The following is a 16,034-nucleotide window of genomic DNA, read 5'->3' as shown; positions in this document are numbered from 1 at the left end:
AAAGAATTAAGGGAAAAATTGAGGAAAATTGGAATACTAGTAATCCTGAAATGCTAACTGAAGAGGAGAAAACAAAGTGTATGCCCCGTTTTCATATAAATTGACAATATTTAGCATATTTTCCAGTTTGCAAAAGATTAGTGTAATTTTCAATCTCCTTAAGCACAGTTTCTGAAGTAAAACAAATTGTGAAAATTGTAAGACTTGTGATTTAATTTTGAAGTAATTATACAGAAATAAACAAATCCTGGAAAGTTAGGAAAGCAATTTCCGTTGCTCATCACCCTAAAGCTTCCACCGTCAGTGTCTTTGCCAACCCCTGACAACTTTTCTGGGAGGAAATGTTCCCCAACTACAAAACGATGGCTGTCGTGCCGTTGGCAACTCCAGGCCCGAGCAGCAAAGTGGAACTTATGGCTTTTTGCATCGTTCTGAACCCCTGAAGGATTAATCTGACAAACAAATGAAAAATCTAAAGAAAATTGCTTGTGGAGCAGTTTGATATAAGTCGTCCTCCTATTAGGTTGTGCAGACCAGGAGGAAGATGTCAGTCTACAGCAGGTCAGTGTGGATAGTCCACATTTCAGCATTACAATCTTAGACTTTTGGAACTTTGCTGTTTGTGTGTTAATTGACCTGCTTTATGTGATGGTGCTTAAAAAGTGAAAGAGAGGGCAGCATTTTATTTTCTGAGAAGCTTCAAGTGTCACCAGGCTCCTCGTGCATGTATTCAGATTGTTTTCCAGTGTTTGAGATTTGACTGTCGCTCTTCTAATGTCATATTATATCTAATCTTCTTCTTTTGTTGCTCTGGCTAAGATATTAGCCGTCAACCTTCAATTACTATCATGGAAACACCTAGCGCATACTTGCAACATGCTTAATAGAAAAGTTTAAAAACCGAAAAATAAAAAATGCTAATTCATAAAAGACTCTCTATAGATGTGATATCACTCAAGTCCATATCATAAACTAAGAAATATCATCACCACACCAACATTTTTAGTGTGATTTTGGTGACAGTTAAACATTAAAGGGGATAAATGCAGACCAGAATACATTTTTGTGTGGGACACTAAATGAAGTGCCCAGCCAAGACTATATGCCACTTTAATTCCCCTTTGGCGATTAATAAAGTAATTTTTTTGAAGACAACTCAATGCTTTATGAGGTTGTCCGATTGCTCTTTGCTATATGTGAATGAGTCGGGATAATAAGGCAGTAAATGAGCATGAACAATAGAACAATGAGAAGGAAAAGAATGAGCTACACCTGATCACTTTCCCCTTAAGGAGTCACCACAGAGCATCATCTGTTTCCATCTCAACCTGCCTACTGTATATCCATCACACCAACCAACTGTACATCCTCTTTCACTCACTCACTCACTCACTCACTCACTCACTCCTGCCCTTGCAGTGCATCCTTTCCAGCTGAGGGTGCTAGAACCGATCCGTTTCACAAGGTAGGTGGATTTCCATTACACTTATTCGCAAAAAAAACATGACAATTCTGGCATGCAACAAGGTACAGCTGCAGGGGGGTTGGTGTTTAGTTTTATGAGCACAGGTCTCCTAGAATCTCGTTCTGTACGACATCCTCTTCAAAGCAAAGATGATGATCTCGACTTCGAAGATGAACAGAAACATTTTTTGTTTGGGGCAAATTATCAGTGCTGCCGCTACCACTGTTGCGAAAATAGTCCAAAGACGAAGGCAGCGGATGATCAAATGATTATTCAAAAGGTGAAACCCCAATATAAGACAGTAATGCACAATCACTATACTACAGTATAGCACAATTACATTGTATAAATTACGCTAAAAGCAGCTGGAAACTACATTTTGATGACTTTGTATTGACCCACTAGGTCAAATCCAGTGATGCCAGATGTACCAGTGCAAAAAAGTGTCTTTATTACCCTTTTGTGCTGGAACTTTGTGCTGGAACTGGATTATCGACATGTTTGAAAAACCACTGCTTGATAGTGTGAAAAGGTTTATTTGCTCGATTTGACAGTTTTTTTCAAATTCCTTTACAGGGTTTTGCATAATTCTAGTGGTAATAAAAACATGATTTCTGTTCTCCGGAGCTATGCCCGGATCATCGAGGTCTTCTTCAGTGACGTCTAGCTAGTGGACGCTGAGTTTGTCATTGGGCCTTTTCCCTCTATTCCCTCTGGGGTCAAACCAAAGAATAGCTCTCGTTGAGTCTCCGTGCTCATGCCTGATCCTACTAATTCATGTCACTCCTTAAACAATTGAAAAATGAATAAAACAACATCGTCCCCTGAAGTTCTGCTTTCCGTCTCTAGGTCAGTAACGCCACTTCATAGTCATAACTATTTACAGTTATTATTGTTCAACATTTTGAAGACCCACCTACAGAAGTAATGCTTAGGTAATAACTTTTTGAATTACTTTCTCAGTCTCAAATAATAGTGCAATCTGGCCCACTCTTCTTTACGATGTTGCTTCCATTCATGCTGATAAACAGACCTGTAAGGTTCTACAACAGCTTTGCAACTGGATTGAGTCTTTTTAATTGAATTGAATTCAATGTTCAAAATGTGTGTGTATGCACGTGTGTATATGTATAGCTATTTATATATAGATACATAGATTCATACTTGTGTTAACATTGTTATGCTTTATGGTTTTGACATGTCTAGATCGATAAATGAAATGAAAATAAAAATATTATTAATGAAATCTTGAATATTACATCTTATGAACGACAGGCTTTATTTCTTTTGCATGACTGTACAGATACAGTATTTGTTTGTGTGTCTGTACATGTATTCGGTGTGAAAGGTACGGTTAAATATTCACCTGAGAACATTTGAAAATGATCTTTCCCTGGTGGTTCTCCTGTCCAACAGTTGAAGGGAGAAATCTGACACCAAGGTGGGTGAAAGACCTAGGATCAACAGTGAACTACAACACACACACACACACACACACACACACACACACACACACACACACACACACACACACACACACTGTTTGGTTATCCATTGCTTTTATCTTGTTATAATCTTATAATCTCACAGCTGAGAACAGTAGTAAATGTATATAGAACACAGTGGCCGCTGCTCTTTATTGGATATGTGAAGAAGTCTGGGTCTACAAGTGTCACGTGGAACCTTTAAGAGATGAAATCAAAACCAAACATGATAAAATGTCATCTGGCTTAAAAAATATTTTAACATAATGGATAAGCAATGTCCTTAAGTGAAGGAGCAAGAAAGCTTCTGTACATTCGTTACTGGTGAGATTTGTTACAAAACTTAATAGTGATAAAAACAATTTGCAAACAACAAATTGACAAAGATGTGTGTGTGTGATTACTACCAATCTGGAGACCAGTCCAGAATGTAGCCCTGCCTAAGAGGGAAGAGAGAAACTACTAACAACGCGTGCTGACGTCATCTCCAGTGTGTAGTTCCTGGGGTTCGTGTTGGTTACTATGAGTTCCAGAGGCTCAGCAGTCGGGTTGACCAGGGGAATATTCAGCCTGACCCATCTGAAACACACAGAAAAACACCTGAATAAAAACATTCAAAGAAAATAAATTAAAAAAAGGTATAAATAAACAATAAAAAAATTGTTGAGTAATAGATAATACCATACATGCACACGTACTTATACAGATACATATACATACTGGACAGGGTAAGGTGTATTTTTGATCTGATTTTCATTGCCTAGATCAGGGGTTTCCAACCTTTTTTGTGCCAAGGACCAGCAGAAGTATAAACAAAAAGCTCAGGGACCGGTTGACAATTTATGTCAATTTTAATAAACATTTTAGAAAAAAACAATGCATTTTAAAATGCAGGCTATCATCAGCGACGTTAGCTGATGTTGTGGCCTTTAAAACTTGCTTCTGCAAATCTAACTCACGTTTTTTCCTTTCGAAAAAATCCACTGGTTTGTCTTTGAGAGAAGGATGTTTTGTATTTAAGTGTCTTTGGAGCTTGGATGGCTTCATTGCTTCGTTGGCGAGCGTTTCTCCACATAAAATACATAGTTGGTTTGGCGTCTCCAAATCGCCCGTTGCAACAAATCCGTATTTTATATACATAATGTCGTACTTGCAATTAAAGCTTTTGCTTTTCTTTTTGGTATCATCATCTAGGCCCTAGATGATGTTTTACATATTGGAATGTTACATGTATGGTTTTTTTTGGTTTAAGATAATGATTTACATGTACGGTAAACTTTAATGTAGGTTTGTCATGTTATTTCGTTTTCTTTCTTTATGTCTTGTTTTTAACTGTATGTTTTAAATGTATTGTTTTTTAATGTGGACCCCAGTAAGGCTAGCTGTGTTTAAGGGCATAGCTACTGGGGATCCTTACAAATAAACAATAATCAATACTGTGGCAGGGTGGAGGATTGGGTGTGGGCTGCGAGGGAGCAGCCACTCAGCTGATTGGGCACACCTGTGCCCAATAAATCTCTCCACCCTGCCTGGCTATTTAAACAGCGGCTGCACACCAGCAAGGGTCTCTGCTGGGAGGAAGGAGAGCTGCTGAAGGTGCTGGCACGTGTGTCTGTGTGATTCAGAATAAATCACAATTTCTGCACTAAACCCCGTGTCCTCTTTCCTGTCGGTCGACCCCAAGTGGCACGAGGTTGTTACAAATACATTAATAAATGGAGACAGGAAGAGATGCAGGACACAACGAAGATTAGAGACAAAAAAAAACAATAGTAACAGACAAAGAACACAGAATTTCTAAATAAAATGGGAAACAAATCAAAAAAGAGAAACCAAACCAGAAAAAACAAGAAAAATTAAAGCTGCAAGCATATGAATGGGCCCTCGCACTCATGGCCATCACCCCCCATAAGCATATCAGAAATGACACCACCCACGACTTTCTATGTCAAACCATTCAAAAGTTATGGCAGAAAATAGGAACTATGAAATATCGACCAATCAGAAGAAGGGGCTGGGCTGATTTGCACCAATTATGGTGAAGGACTCAAAACCATGTCCGATGACACCACCCACGACTCTTTATGTCAAACCATTCAAAAGTTATGGCAGAGAAAAGTTTTCTAGGGGGCGCTGTTGAGCTATTGTTGCGCTTTTCGGCGTCTAGCGTCGCCACGGTAACGCTTTTGACTGAGAAGGTCAAGGATGGAGGATGGAGACGCACATTTTGATGTATAACACACCTGGGTGCACGTTACGGTTCGGGCCGTATTAACTGCTGAAGAAATGGCATAAATTGCGCCAAAATTACACGAATAATTCAAAATGGCCGACTTCCTGTTCGGTTTCGGCCATGGCGCCAAGAGACTTTTCTTTAAGATGCGACATAATACAGCTGTGTACCGATTTTCGTGCATGTACGTCAAACCACATTGTGGGGCTTGAGGCACAAAGTTTTCCGGGGGGCGCTGTTGAGCCATTAGGCCACGCCCATTAATGCAAACCATGAAATATCAAATTTTTCGCCAGGCCTGGCTTGCGTGCAAAATTTGCTGACTTTTGGGGCAAGTTTACGGGGGGCAAAAAGGCCCTCATTTCGTCAGAAGAAAAATAAAAACAAGAACGAGAACTCCCACAGATACAATAGGGCCTTCGCACTGTAAGTGCTCGGGCCCTAACAAGAACAAAAAACCAAAGTGAAAAGAAATAAAAAAGGCTGTGATGTGTTGGGCCTTATTGTTGGTTGTTTTAACTTCAGTACGTGAATGCCTACTCCCACCTCCAGCCTAGTGCCAGTGATAATAACACCTTCCCTCCCACATGCTGGGCAGCTTCACTCTGTCTGTCAAGCTCTCGCTTCCTAACCCAATCATAGAGACGCTTTCATGCACCGCAGACTTACGGGTCTTCAGGGGGTCCTTGATTCTCATTTCACCAGCGGTACGGACTCACACCTCAGCAATTACATTGACATAATTGGTGGCGCACTATGATGGCAGACACTATTTTGTTTCTGCCTGCATAGGAGACGCCTGAAATAAGTGAATATGACACCTATGTTGAAAGCTTCTCTGAGGCAGCTTACCTTGTACTTCCTCCTAAACTGCTTTCAGCATTTAAGTCAGCCGGAAATCATACGTTTTAAATCTGAATGAAATCCCACTCTCAGTTCTTTTTTCATTTGCTACAGGTCTCACCTTTTGAGTCCTCCTTGGGTTACCGACCACCATTGTTCCAATTCAAAGACCTACTTACTCCCACATCTGTCATTGTAGAAAGATCTGGGGTGACGCTATGACTGGCTTACTGTAGTGCACAATAAATGCCTGGCAGACCATCACTTGACTCCTACGTGCGTCTCGTTGGACAGACGGTATACGGCTCTCTGCAAAAGACAACCTTCCAAAAAGCTGTCACAACATTTTACTGGCTCCTTCATCATAGACCATCATTAATCCATGATCTAACCATTTGAAGCACCCTTAGTCCATGAAAGTGTGCCCTCGTTTTCATATTTTTATCAATATTGACTCAAGTTCATTGAGACAACGATAAACTTGAGATGCAGTCTCGCTGCCTGGATCATCAATAACCATCTTGCCTTGTGTCTGCCAGACATGTGGTGCAGGGAATGTGTTCTGCAGTATTTGTTTGACTGAGAGAGGCATCGTCTTGAAAAAACACTCAAGTTGTAATCGTTTCTTATGCACAGATACAGGGAAAACCAGTGTGTGTGTGTGTGTGTGTGCATGCGTTATATGTAATATTTAAATAGCTTTGCCTTCAGTGAGTTGACCATGAATGTTATTCTGTGCCACAGTTTAAGGTTTTTCTCCCCCCAGGGGAGTTTTTACCTGCCGTTGTTTATGTAATAATTGCTTGGGGGTCATGTTCTGGTCTCTGGAAAGATCCTGGAGAAAACTTCTGTTGTAATAAACGCTATATAAATATAATTGAATTGAATTCAATGTTCAAAATGTGTGTGTATGCACGTGTGTCCTGTATATGTATAGCTATTTATATATAGATACAGAGATTCATACTCGTGTTAACATTGTTATGCTTTATGGTTTTGACATTTGGCGTGCGTGCGTGCGTGCGTGCGTGCGTGCGTGCGTGCGTGCGTGCGTGCGTGCGTGCGTGCGTGCGTGCGTGCGTGCGTGCGTGCGTGCGTGCGTGCGTGCGTGCGTGCGTGCGTGCGTGCGTGCGTGGGTGCGTGCGTGCGTGCTTCTGTACTTACTTGCCCAGCTGACAGCAGGCCTGTGGTAGTGTGGTGACCAGAGGAGGGAGGGAATAAAGCTGTAATTGATACCAGAATTCCCCGACTTTCTCTGACTGGAACAAAATGCTGGCAAAAGTAAGGAACAAACACAATAAATAAACAGCGTATTGACGTTCATAACCAGGCGATGTGTCACATATTGCATTCCCAAAAAGTTATTGTCACTATGACAAAAAAGTCTCAGGTGGTTAGACATGACACAAATCCTTTAAATAGCAGTTTGGGTGGATGTTTTTCTACGATGTTCTCCCCTAAAAGGAAGTTAGATCATCTTCTGTGACTCCTACCTGCCTGTGCTCTTTCCAGCTCTCCCAGGGCTGAATGTAGCCTTGTAGGTGAGTGTCTCCCGTGGGGGAATTGAAATCCAACTGGCACCAGTCAGGTCGTCCCCCTCCAGGTGCACTTCCAGAATCAGCAGTTCTTTTCCAGGGTTACTGACAGGTATCTCTATGCCAACTGCGCTCTAGGAATAAAACATTTGTAAGTGAGCTGTTTTTTTTCCTCCTCCTGTGATGTTCTGAAACTCTTGAAGAGAGCAAGATAATATCTTCCTACATCTGATGCCGGTGGCCATCTGATTTTGGGAAGAATGAAACTTAAAAGGGATTTATCCTTTTAACTAGATCACAGAGCCAGTTGACACAATACATCTTTGGACCAGTGTTGAAAAACCCTGGTCCTCAGGGAACACTGTGCTGCATGTTAGATTTTGTTCTGCTCCAACACTCCTGATTCAAACAATTGCAGGTGGGTCAGAGCAGAGCCACATCTCCACAACTACCATTTACAGTGTACAGTCAGTTGATCTAATGAAAAAGTTAAATAACCTACCTGAGCAGTGCACTGCACATCTATGACCTTCAATGGTGCTGCAGGCTCACAAATTATCTCAAGGGAGAAATGAACTTCATAGTGTCCAAATGCCTTTTCTGAAGACACATGCATAAAGTATGAATTAAAACTCTAGTGACACAGATGAAATGAAATCATGTACTTCTGGATTACCGTGATCAGTGAATAGCTGATAACCATAAAGGGGAAATCTTAACACCTCTACCTTTGTCGTTAACTGACTCTTGCATGTCTCCATGTTCCACAAATGACACCATGCCTGTAAAATAAGTTAAGATGTTTATTCTTAACTCATTTTACTGGGATTATGCGTATCCCAGTAAAATGCTACATGTGCAAACATACTGTATACATAAGTGCCCTAAAAACATGCAAAACAAATGATATGGCATCCACATAGTGGGTGTTAAAGACATTTTTCAACTCATCTAAGAATGCAAGTGCATCAGTCTGGTAATTGCTACTGAATATGGTAATAATTCTTTTTTAGTAAAGAAATCATGTTTTTATGTACTCATGTTTCCCAGTAGGTTATCTGACAGTAGCAAACTAAGAACAGACAGATAGGTACAAACAAATACACAAGTATGAAATAAACAAATAAATAGTTACCTGTGCATCTCCCACGTATCCATGGCAATATAGCCAGAGAGTAGGGACAGTTGCTGCCATGTTTTATCTCCAGTGATGGGATACCACTTAAAATAGATAGATCTGTCACCATCTGCAAGAATGCACACATGCATGCAATACATAGAAGCACAAAAACACACACAAACATGAATGAATACATACAGCAAGTGCCTTGATTAAGAGCATTCTTATGCATTATTGCTTCTAATCAAGCTTCAAGTTGATGTACTAACACAACTTAAATGAATAAACATTGCCTTGAATGTGTTAATGTTTACAGCAGGGGTGTCAAATGTGCGGCTTGCGGGCCGCATGCGGCCCGAGAGAGATTTTCATGCGGCCCGCGAGAAGTTTCCAACGCAAAAAAACGAAATGTTAATTTACTAAAAAGGAAGGCATAAATAATTGCCATGAATCGCAGCATATCCGATAATATATTTCTTCCACAAATCCATCGTTATTCCACAAATAGAGCACTTTTCGAAAAAATTTTAGTTTTCTAGAATGCATTTGCCGATTTCTTTGTAGACGGTCGTTTATTTTTATTGCTATTTATTACTAACTGACTACTATTACATATTTTCGCAGGAAAAATATCACTGCTAAAAAAGATGATAGAAGATATTTATTCGGAGAATTTCAGTTTTGAATACGAGGATAGCGACAAAGTAAAACAGTTAAAAAAGAAGTGCTGACTTTTTCGGCACACTGGCAAAAATATCCGCGCCAATTAAAAAAAATAAATACACTTAATTATACTGGAAAAATCTCTAAATCACAAAGAAACACTCTCGGATGTAATAAGAAAGATTTTGCTTTTAATTAAATTTCCTATAAAAAAGCAAAATATAAAAAAAACATACTTGTTTCTGTTTATCTTTGTAAAATGATATTAAAAGTATCTTACATAATTTGAAAAAAAAACGAGAAATTTCAAGAAAAGATCCTGAAGAAATATATTTTACATAATTAGAGTGTAAACAAAGTGCATATTTCCTTTAAAATTAACTAAACTGATATTGGATTAGATTACAATAGTAAAAAAAAAAAGAATTAGAGAAAAAAATTTCCGCACCGTTTTTGTTATTTTGAGCGTGCGGCCCGCGAGAAAAAAATTGGTCAAATCCGGCCCGCCAAGCAATATGAGTTTGACACCCCTGGTTTAGAGCATAGAGAATGTCTGCAGCAATAGTTTGTAGGTCTGCTTTTGCAACATTTTCCCCGTAGGACCATATTCCCACTGTTAGAGTTCTCCATCCAAACCACTGCACCATTCACCCATCAGAAGGAGAAAAAACAAAGTTCTCTTTCCTGTAACCGAGTTAAATGGCCATAAATAGTACAGGCTTCATTTTGAATCACTTGATGAATCATTAACAATCTCAAATGTTTGTCTTTCATGATTTGTATTTGATAGGGTTGGGTTACCGTGGTCTTGGGCTGCATCATGCCCCCAGTTAAAAACCTCCCGGCCGTATTTGGCCCATGTGTAGTTTCTACCTTCAGGGTGAGGTTGTTCCGGCCGTAGTTGGGGACATCCAGCTGAGTGTGTGTGGTCCTCCCAACAGGGCAGTGTAACACCACATGGCCTACAGGCAGGGGGGGTGTCCCCACTCCCTGGAAGGTATATATGTGCTGTGTGCCGTCTCTGTCATTATGTAAAGACAGCTCTCCCTGTGGAGGTAGTGATAAAATACGCCTGTAAGTAACAAATGGCACCACCTCCACACCACACAACTTTAATGTGAAGAAAGTTTTAGAATTGTAGTTTTAGTCATGAATGAATAACAGCCAATTAAGTACCAGCATTTTCTATGGAAGCATATGAGGGACTATATTCAAATTAAAATGCATTTGCGGAAATGCTTTTTCATTTTAAGAATGTGGCCGCATTATTTGAGTCAAAAATAAATAAATTGATAATATATAATCCGATTTGCATTTTAATTTTTGTATTCAACACTGCTTATTCTTGTACTTAATTCAAATTAAAAAGAAAAATACATTTGAGATTTAATTTTCAAATCATGATTCAGTAAATAGTTACCAATATTCAATTTTAAATCTAAAATGTGAAAATTAAAATGCAAATTGGATGATTTATTCTTAATTTTATTTTTGACTCATATAATGCAGCCACATTCTTAAAATGAAAAAGCATTTTTAGAAATGCATTTTAATTTTCACATTTTAGATTTAAAATTGAATATTGGTAACTATTTGCTGAGGCATGATTTGAAAATTAAATCTCAAACGTCTTTTTCTTTTTAATTTGAATCAAGTACAAGAATAAGCAGTGTTGAATACGAAAATTAAAATGCAAATCGGATTATATATTATCAATTTAATTTTTGACTCAAATAATGCGGCCACATTCTTAAAATGAAAAAGCATTTCCGCAAATGCATTTTAATTTGAATATAGTCCCTCATATGCTTCCATAATTTTCAGAGGTTCATTAGCATTAGAAGTATATGGTCTGAAGTATAAGAAGTTCAAATCAATGCCTTCATGATTCTTTAGTATTCAAGTGTTTTAAAGATAGAATCAAAGCTTGACTTACCTGTGAGGTGACCTGTGCCTCCAACAGGTGGACCCGGGTATCATAACATGACCTCAGTATCATCTTGCATGTAAAGTGCCCCACAGAGTCAGCCTGGAATTGTAGTGGGATATCCACAAAGTCCCAACCTATTGAACACAAGGAAGATATTCAAGAAGGAAAGACAGAATGATTAAGTGGAGAATATCAATACAGGTTAATAGGTTGTTGCATAAATAAAGACCATGTGTTCATGAGGGAATTCTCTGGCACAGGACCAGGGGGAACATGAACTTAAGAAACTGACTTTAAACTAGTTCTAGTGCAAATGTTTCAGGTGTCAAAAAGGTCCCTTGAATTGTAGGATCAGTGTTTCTAGTTTATCCATTTTTCTACTGACTTTTTAGTCAAGCTGAACTGCAGCAGTATTTTGATAATGTTGTTAATATTGGGCATCACTCGAATCCACTGTGGCTTAATCAAGAGAGCCTGACGCATGCAGACCAGACAGCTGCTGCATGTCTGACCCACTTTAAAGTAAAAACCAGGGGTGCACATACGATTACGTTCAAGGGCCGGTGTCCTGCGTGTTTTAGAGGTTCCCCTGAATAAACACACCCGATTCTAATGAAGGGTCATCATCAGCAGGTCATCAAGGTCTGCACAGGTCTGAAAGCTGCAGGACACCAGCCCTCAAGTCAAGTAACTGACTAACTGTGGCCAGCAGCAGAAATACTACAGTCATGTAAAATGAGCCCTGGAAACATAGTAATATAAATTGGAAAAAAAAAAAAACAATATGTGAAGAAGTAGTAAATAAAAAATAAAGGTGAGATGTCAGTATTTTGGGAAGTAAGTAGTTTAAAAAATAACAAGATAAAATGTGACCAAAGATAATCAAGATAAATAAAACCTAATTTGTTGATCATCTGATTGTAAAATCTCCATTTTGCTAAGGATGCATTAAAGTCCCTGTTCTAATACCAATAACTTATACAGTATATGCTCGGCGACTGATACCCAACACCGATTCAGGGGGACTTATGTTGGGAAGAGACTGAAGACTTTAGGTTTGACTTGAATATTTGTCTAAACCTTGTAGAACAATATTTTAAATCACACAACTATGAATTTACTGAATTATAATATAATATAAAAGAGCAGTGGCATGAAATGCATGTAAATCTGTATTCTGTTTTTGCATTAATTCACCATGAAATGTGATTTGATCTTGGTCTAAGTCACAAGAACAGATAAACACAATATGCTTTTTTATATTTAATAAATCAATTAAATAAACGATGAACCTAAACCAATAACCGTTATCCAATAAACCTAAATAAACCTACCCAGCTCTGTGCTGGGAAGGACCGCTTTACTTCCACTGTCATCAATAAACGTAGACATTTATGTATGAATATAGGTATATGTACAGTATGTGTGCATATATCCACGTTCTATTTATAGTTAGATATTATTTATTTGCCTATCTCCAGAATGCTCCATCCATAATGCATATTGTGTACGCTTATACATAAATACCAGCTACCATTGTATACAGTATTGTATTTTATCTTGTATTATTTATTACCTTTTTTTACTTACTCCTCTCTTTTTTGTTCTTGGGCTGTGGAAACGCACAAACTCCCCCTTGTGGGATCAAAGTTGTATCTTATCTTAATTAAACATTCACAGTGCTGGAGAAAAAAGTCTTCAATAAAGACACAAGAAATTATAGCTGTTTGTTATTGGTTTTAACGCATTGCGTTTGCTCAGGATCAGATCACTTTTGATGACAAATGAATACAGAAAACAGACCTAAACTGAATAGTTGTTGATCTGAGCCCAATCCAGATATTTATAAATACCAGACACAATCTCCATTATCAATATTGGTGCATCCCTTCTATTTGTCTTTCATTCTTTCTAACTATCTACATCTTTCACACAGTGATGGGTACCATGGGCTTGTTACCTTTAGTGCAACAAAATACTAGTAAATGGCTCTTTTACTCATGGACTGCATTTTTTATTATTTCCTTCCTGTGAGTAAAAACGGAAGAATATGACAGTGAATTTCTTGATCAAGGTGTCAATCAATAGGTATTAACAAATCAATCAAACGCCACTGAAACAACCTCCATCTTCTGAGAACTTAGTGCCACCTGCCTGATATGGAACCCTTATATTTCAGATGGATGTTTATACCTGCAGGATCCTCCCATGAGATGTTTGTGTCTTCTCTTATGGGTAATGTAACAGTACTCGGCACGGTGAAGTAACGTGGCATTGAAACCTCCACATTGTACTCTATGGCTTTACTGTCGTAAACCTTTTCCAACAGCTAGGCAAAAGAGAAGAGAAGAGAGGAAAGCACAGCAAGGAAAATATGAGTAATATGGAACATTCAATAGTGAATCTTTTAAAGCACAGTTTTGCCACTAATCCCCAATTGCATACGCATCTTGAGTGTGTGTGTGTGTGGCTACCTGCTGCTTTAACAGCTTCTGTGCAGCGATGGTTGACCTCACAGTGCTGCTGTGCAGAGTGTGTGTAAGCCTCCGCCTCCTGTATTCCTCAGCGCTCATACAGTGCTGCCCCCAGCTGGCCAGGGCCTGCTCCCACAGCGTATTAACCCGAGGAACCTGGAGTACAACCGTACACACTTCCCCCACCTTGCAGTGAAGGGTCAGGGCTGGTACACACACAGCTTTGTCGATTACTGAAAATAATAGGGTAAAGAAAAATATATTTATTTGATTTGCAAGACAAAATACTTAGCCAAAAAAAGAGTTATAAATATTTTGTTGGACCACCATTAGTTTTTTACAACAGCACACATCTGTTGAGGCATCAGTTTGATTATGCAATGTCAAAATATGTATTTTCTGCACAGGATTGTATCCTTTTTTCAACCTGATCTTGTGCTAATGATGGAAGTGTCAGCTGCTGTGTAAAGCCTTCTTCAGTACCTCCTACAGGTTCTCAATAAGGTACAGGTCTGGACTGGAAAATCATGCTTGCGGCACCCATCGCTATTTTGTAGTTTAAACTCCGTGAATCGTGACATTGTCATCCATCACTCAGGAATAGGGTAAATCTGGACTCCTAGGACAACATAATCTTCCAATCTTTTTCTCAAGGTTGCACACCTGTTTAGTCTCACATCCGTAAGTTCTTTTGCCCCATGTGTGTGATAGCACACGGCTGAGAATTCTTTTGACGACTCTATTTTTCTTTAAATACAGATCTGTGATAATTTAAGATTTTTTCCTAATCCTTGTTCTCCTTTGAAGATAGTTTACTACTATCTGTATGTGTTTCAATGAGGCCCGGAACATTTCATAACCCCATTTTAGTAGTTTGAGCCAATCTCATTGGTTTTGGTTTGCTTGGAAACACATGGAAACAGCCTGAATTTGATTTTAAATAAATGTTTTATATAAATCAGATCTGGGCCAGATTCGACTGTTCACACTACTCTTTTTCAGATTTCTGAAATCTGATTTGGGACACTTTTTCCTGCAGTCTGAACAGGGTCAAAGACTCTTAAATATGCACATTATAATTACACAAAGATGTTCAGATAATAAAGAAGATGAGAACTATCCACTGCACCAAATATATACAGAACAGGTTTCAAGACATTTTCATCTTTCGGTTTTGATAGGGATGAATTCAGAAAACACAACTGGAATAATAACTGATTCACTTGCGACTATTGATGTCCTGAAATGGAAAGAAAGGGAACATTTCATAGTATTCGATTGTTATGCAAGAAACAACCACCAATTTCTTTGGGTTCAACTCTGTTGTGTGAAGTCAAAATGTTCTGTGTATCTTTAACGATACAGGTTTCTTACCTGAGCTCTTTTGAAAGGAGATTGAGTTACAACTTGGCCTTGCGGTGAGAGGGGAAGCAGGCGGTAATTCTGATGTTGCCTTCACCATAAAAACCATATCTCCCACCTAAAGTGACACATTTACATAGAAAAAAATATTTTGCTTGGGACATGATGGCATCTGTGGAAGCAAACCCAATCCCAGATACAATCCCACGTGTGCTAGTTGTTTTCCAGCTGCACGGACACACTGACCTGTGGGCAAACCAGCAGCACGGTGCAGTATCTGATGCCGAGGAAGCAGGGCAGGTAAAGGATGCTTAGAGTATCTGCTTGGCCTGGCTTCAGACAAACAGTTGTTGCTGGACTCAGGAACTCACCATCGCCATCTGGGCAGATCAGCAAATGTATAAGAACTAGTGCTGCCAGACGATTAAAAAAAATAATCTAATTAATTACAGGATTTATAATTAATTACTCTAATTAATTGCATTTTAATCTCATATCTGCTAAAGGTCCCCAAAAAAAGAATTTGAATTCTAGGACATTACAAAATTACAGTGCATGACTAATCAATTGGATACACTAAGAAGAGAAGATTTGTAATCCACATTTTTATTGGTGAAGTGTGTTTCATAAATGAAATTCCAAAGAAAAAATATCTTCCTGTTCGGATGGTCGTGCATCTGTGCACGTTGGCCTGGGTGAGTGGTTTTAATACGGTTTGGTTATGACGCCATTCCTCCTTGAGGCCCTCGTCTTCCACGATTGAACAATCAGCAATCAGCAGCAACCCACTTTGCAATTGAGTTTGTCAGTTTTTCTGTCGTGGCTTTGCTCATTCGTTTCCCAGATTCTGCAAGCGTGGGTTGGCGAAGTGAGCTCACGCTAGCACTAGTAGCTGTAACGTTTAAAGTGGAACTTGTCCAGACAT

At 38.9% G+C, this 16,034-nt stretch overlaps 1 protein-coding gene across 1 annotated transcript in view; it reads right to left on the bottom strand.

Annotated features, from left to right (window-relative positions):
• Positions 1-16,034, bottom strand: part of LOC133424839 (cilia and flagella-associated protein 47-like) — an 87,696-nt gene that overhangs the window by 22,698 nt on the left and 48,964 nt on the right. The window contains 14 exon segments of the mRNA XM_061715374.1: positions 2,832-2,936; positions 3,417-3,528; positions 7,190-7,297; positions 7,519-7,694; positions 8,063-8,160; positions 8,289-8,342; positions 8,696-8,807; positions 10,217-10,390; positions 11,280-11,407; positions 13,467-13,602; positions 13,748-13,968; positions 14,564-14,569; positions 15,122-15,227; positions 15,356-15,489. Coding sequence (XP_061571358.1) covers positions 2,832-2,936; positions 3,417-3,528; positions 7,190-7,297; positions 7,519-7,694; positions 8,063-8,160; positions 8,289-8,342; positions 8,696-8,807; positions 10,217-10,390; positions 11,280-11,407; positions 13,467-13,602; positions 13,748-13,968; positions 14,564-14,569; positions 15,122-15,227; positions 15,356-15,489 — 1,670 coding nt within the window.

The sequence above is a fragment of the Cololabis saira genome, chromosome 24 (genome assembly GCF_033807715.1).
Source record: "Cololabis saira isolate AMF1-May2022 chromosome 24, fColSai1.1, whole genome shotgun sequence".
In the NCBI taxonomy this organism is placed as follows: Eukaryota; Metazoa; Chordata; class Actinopteri; order Beloniformes; family Belonidae; genus Cololabis; species Cololabis saira.
Note: the sequence above shows the minus strand (reverse complement) of the source record. Positions and strands in the feature narration are given on the sequence as shown.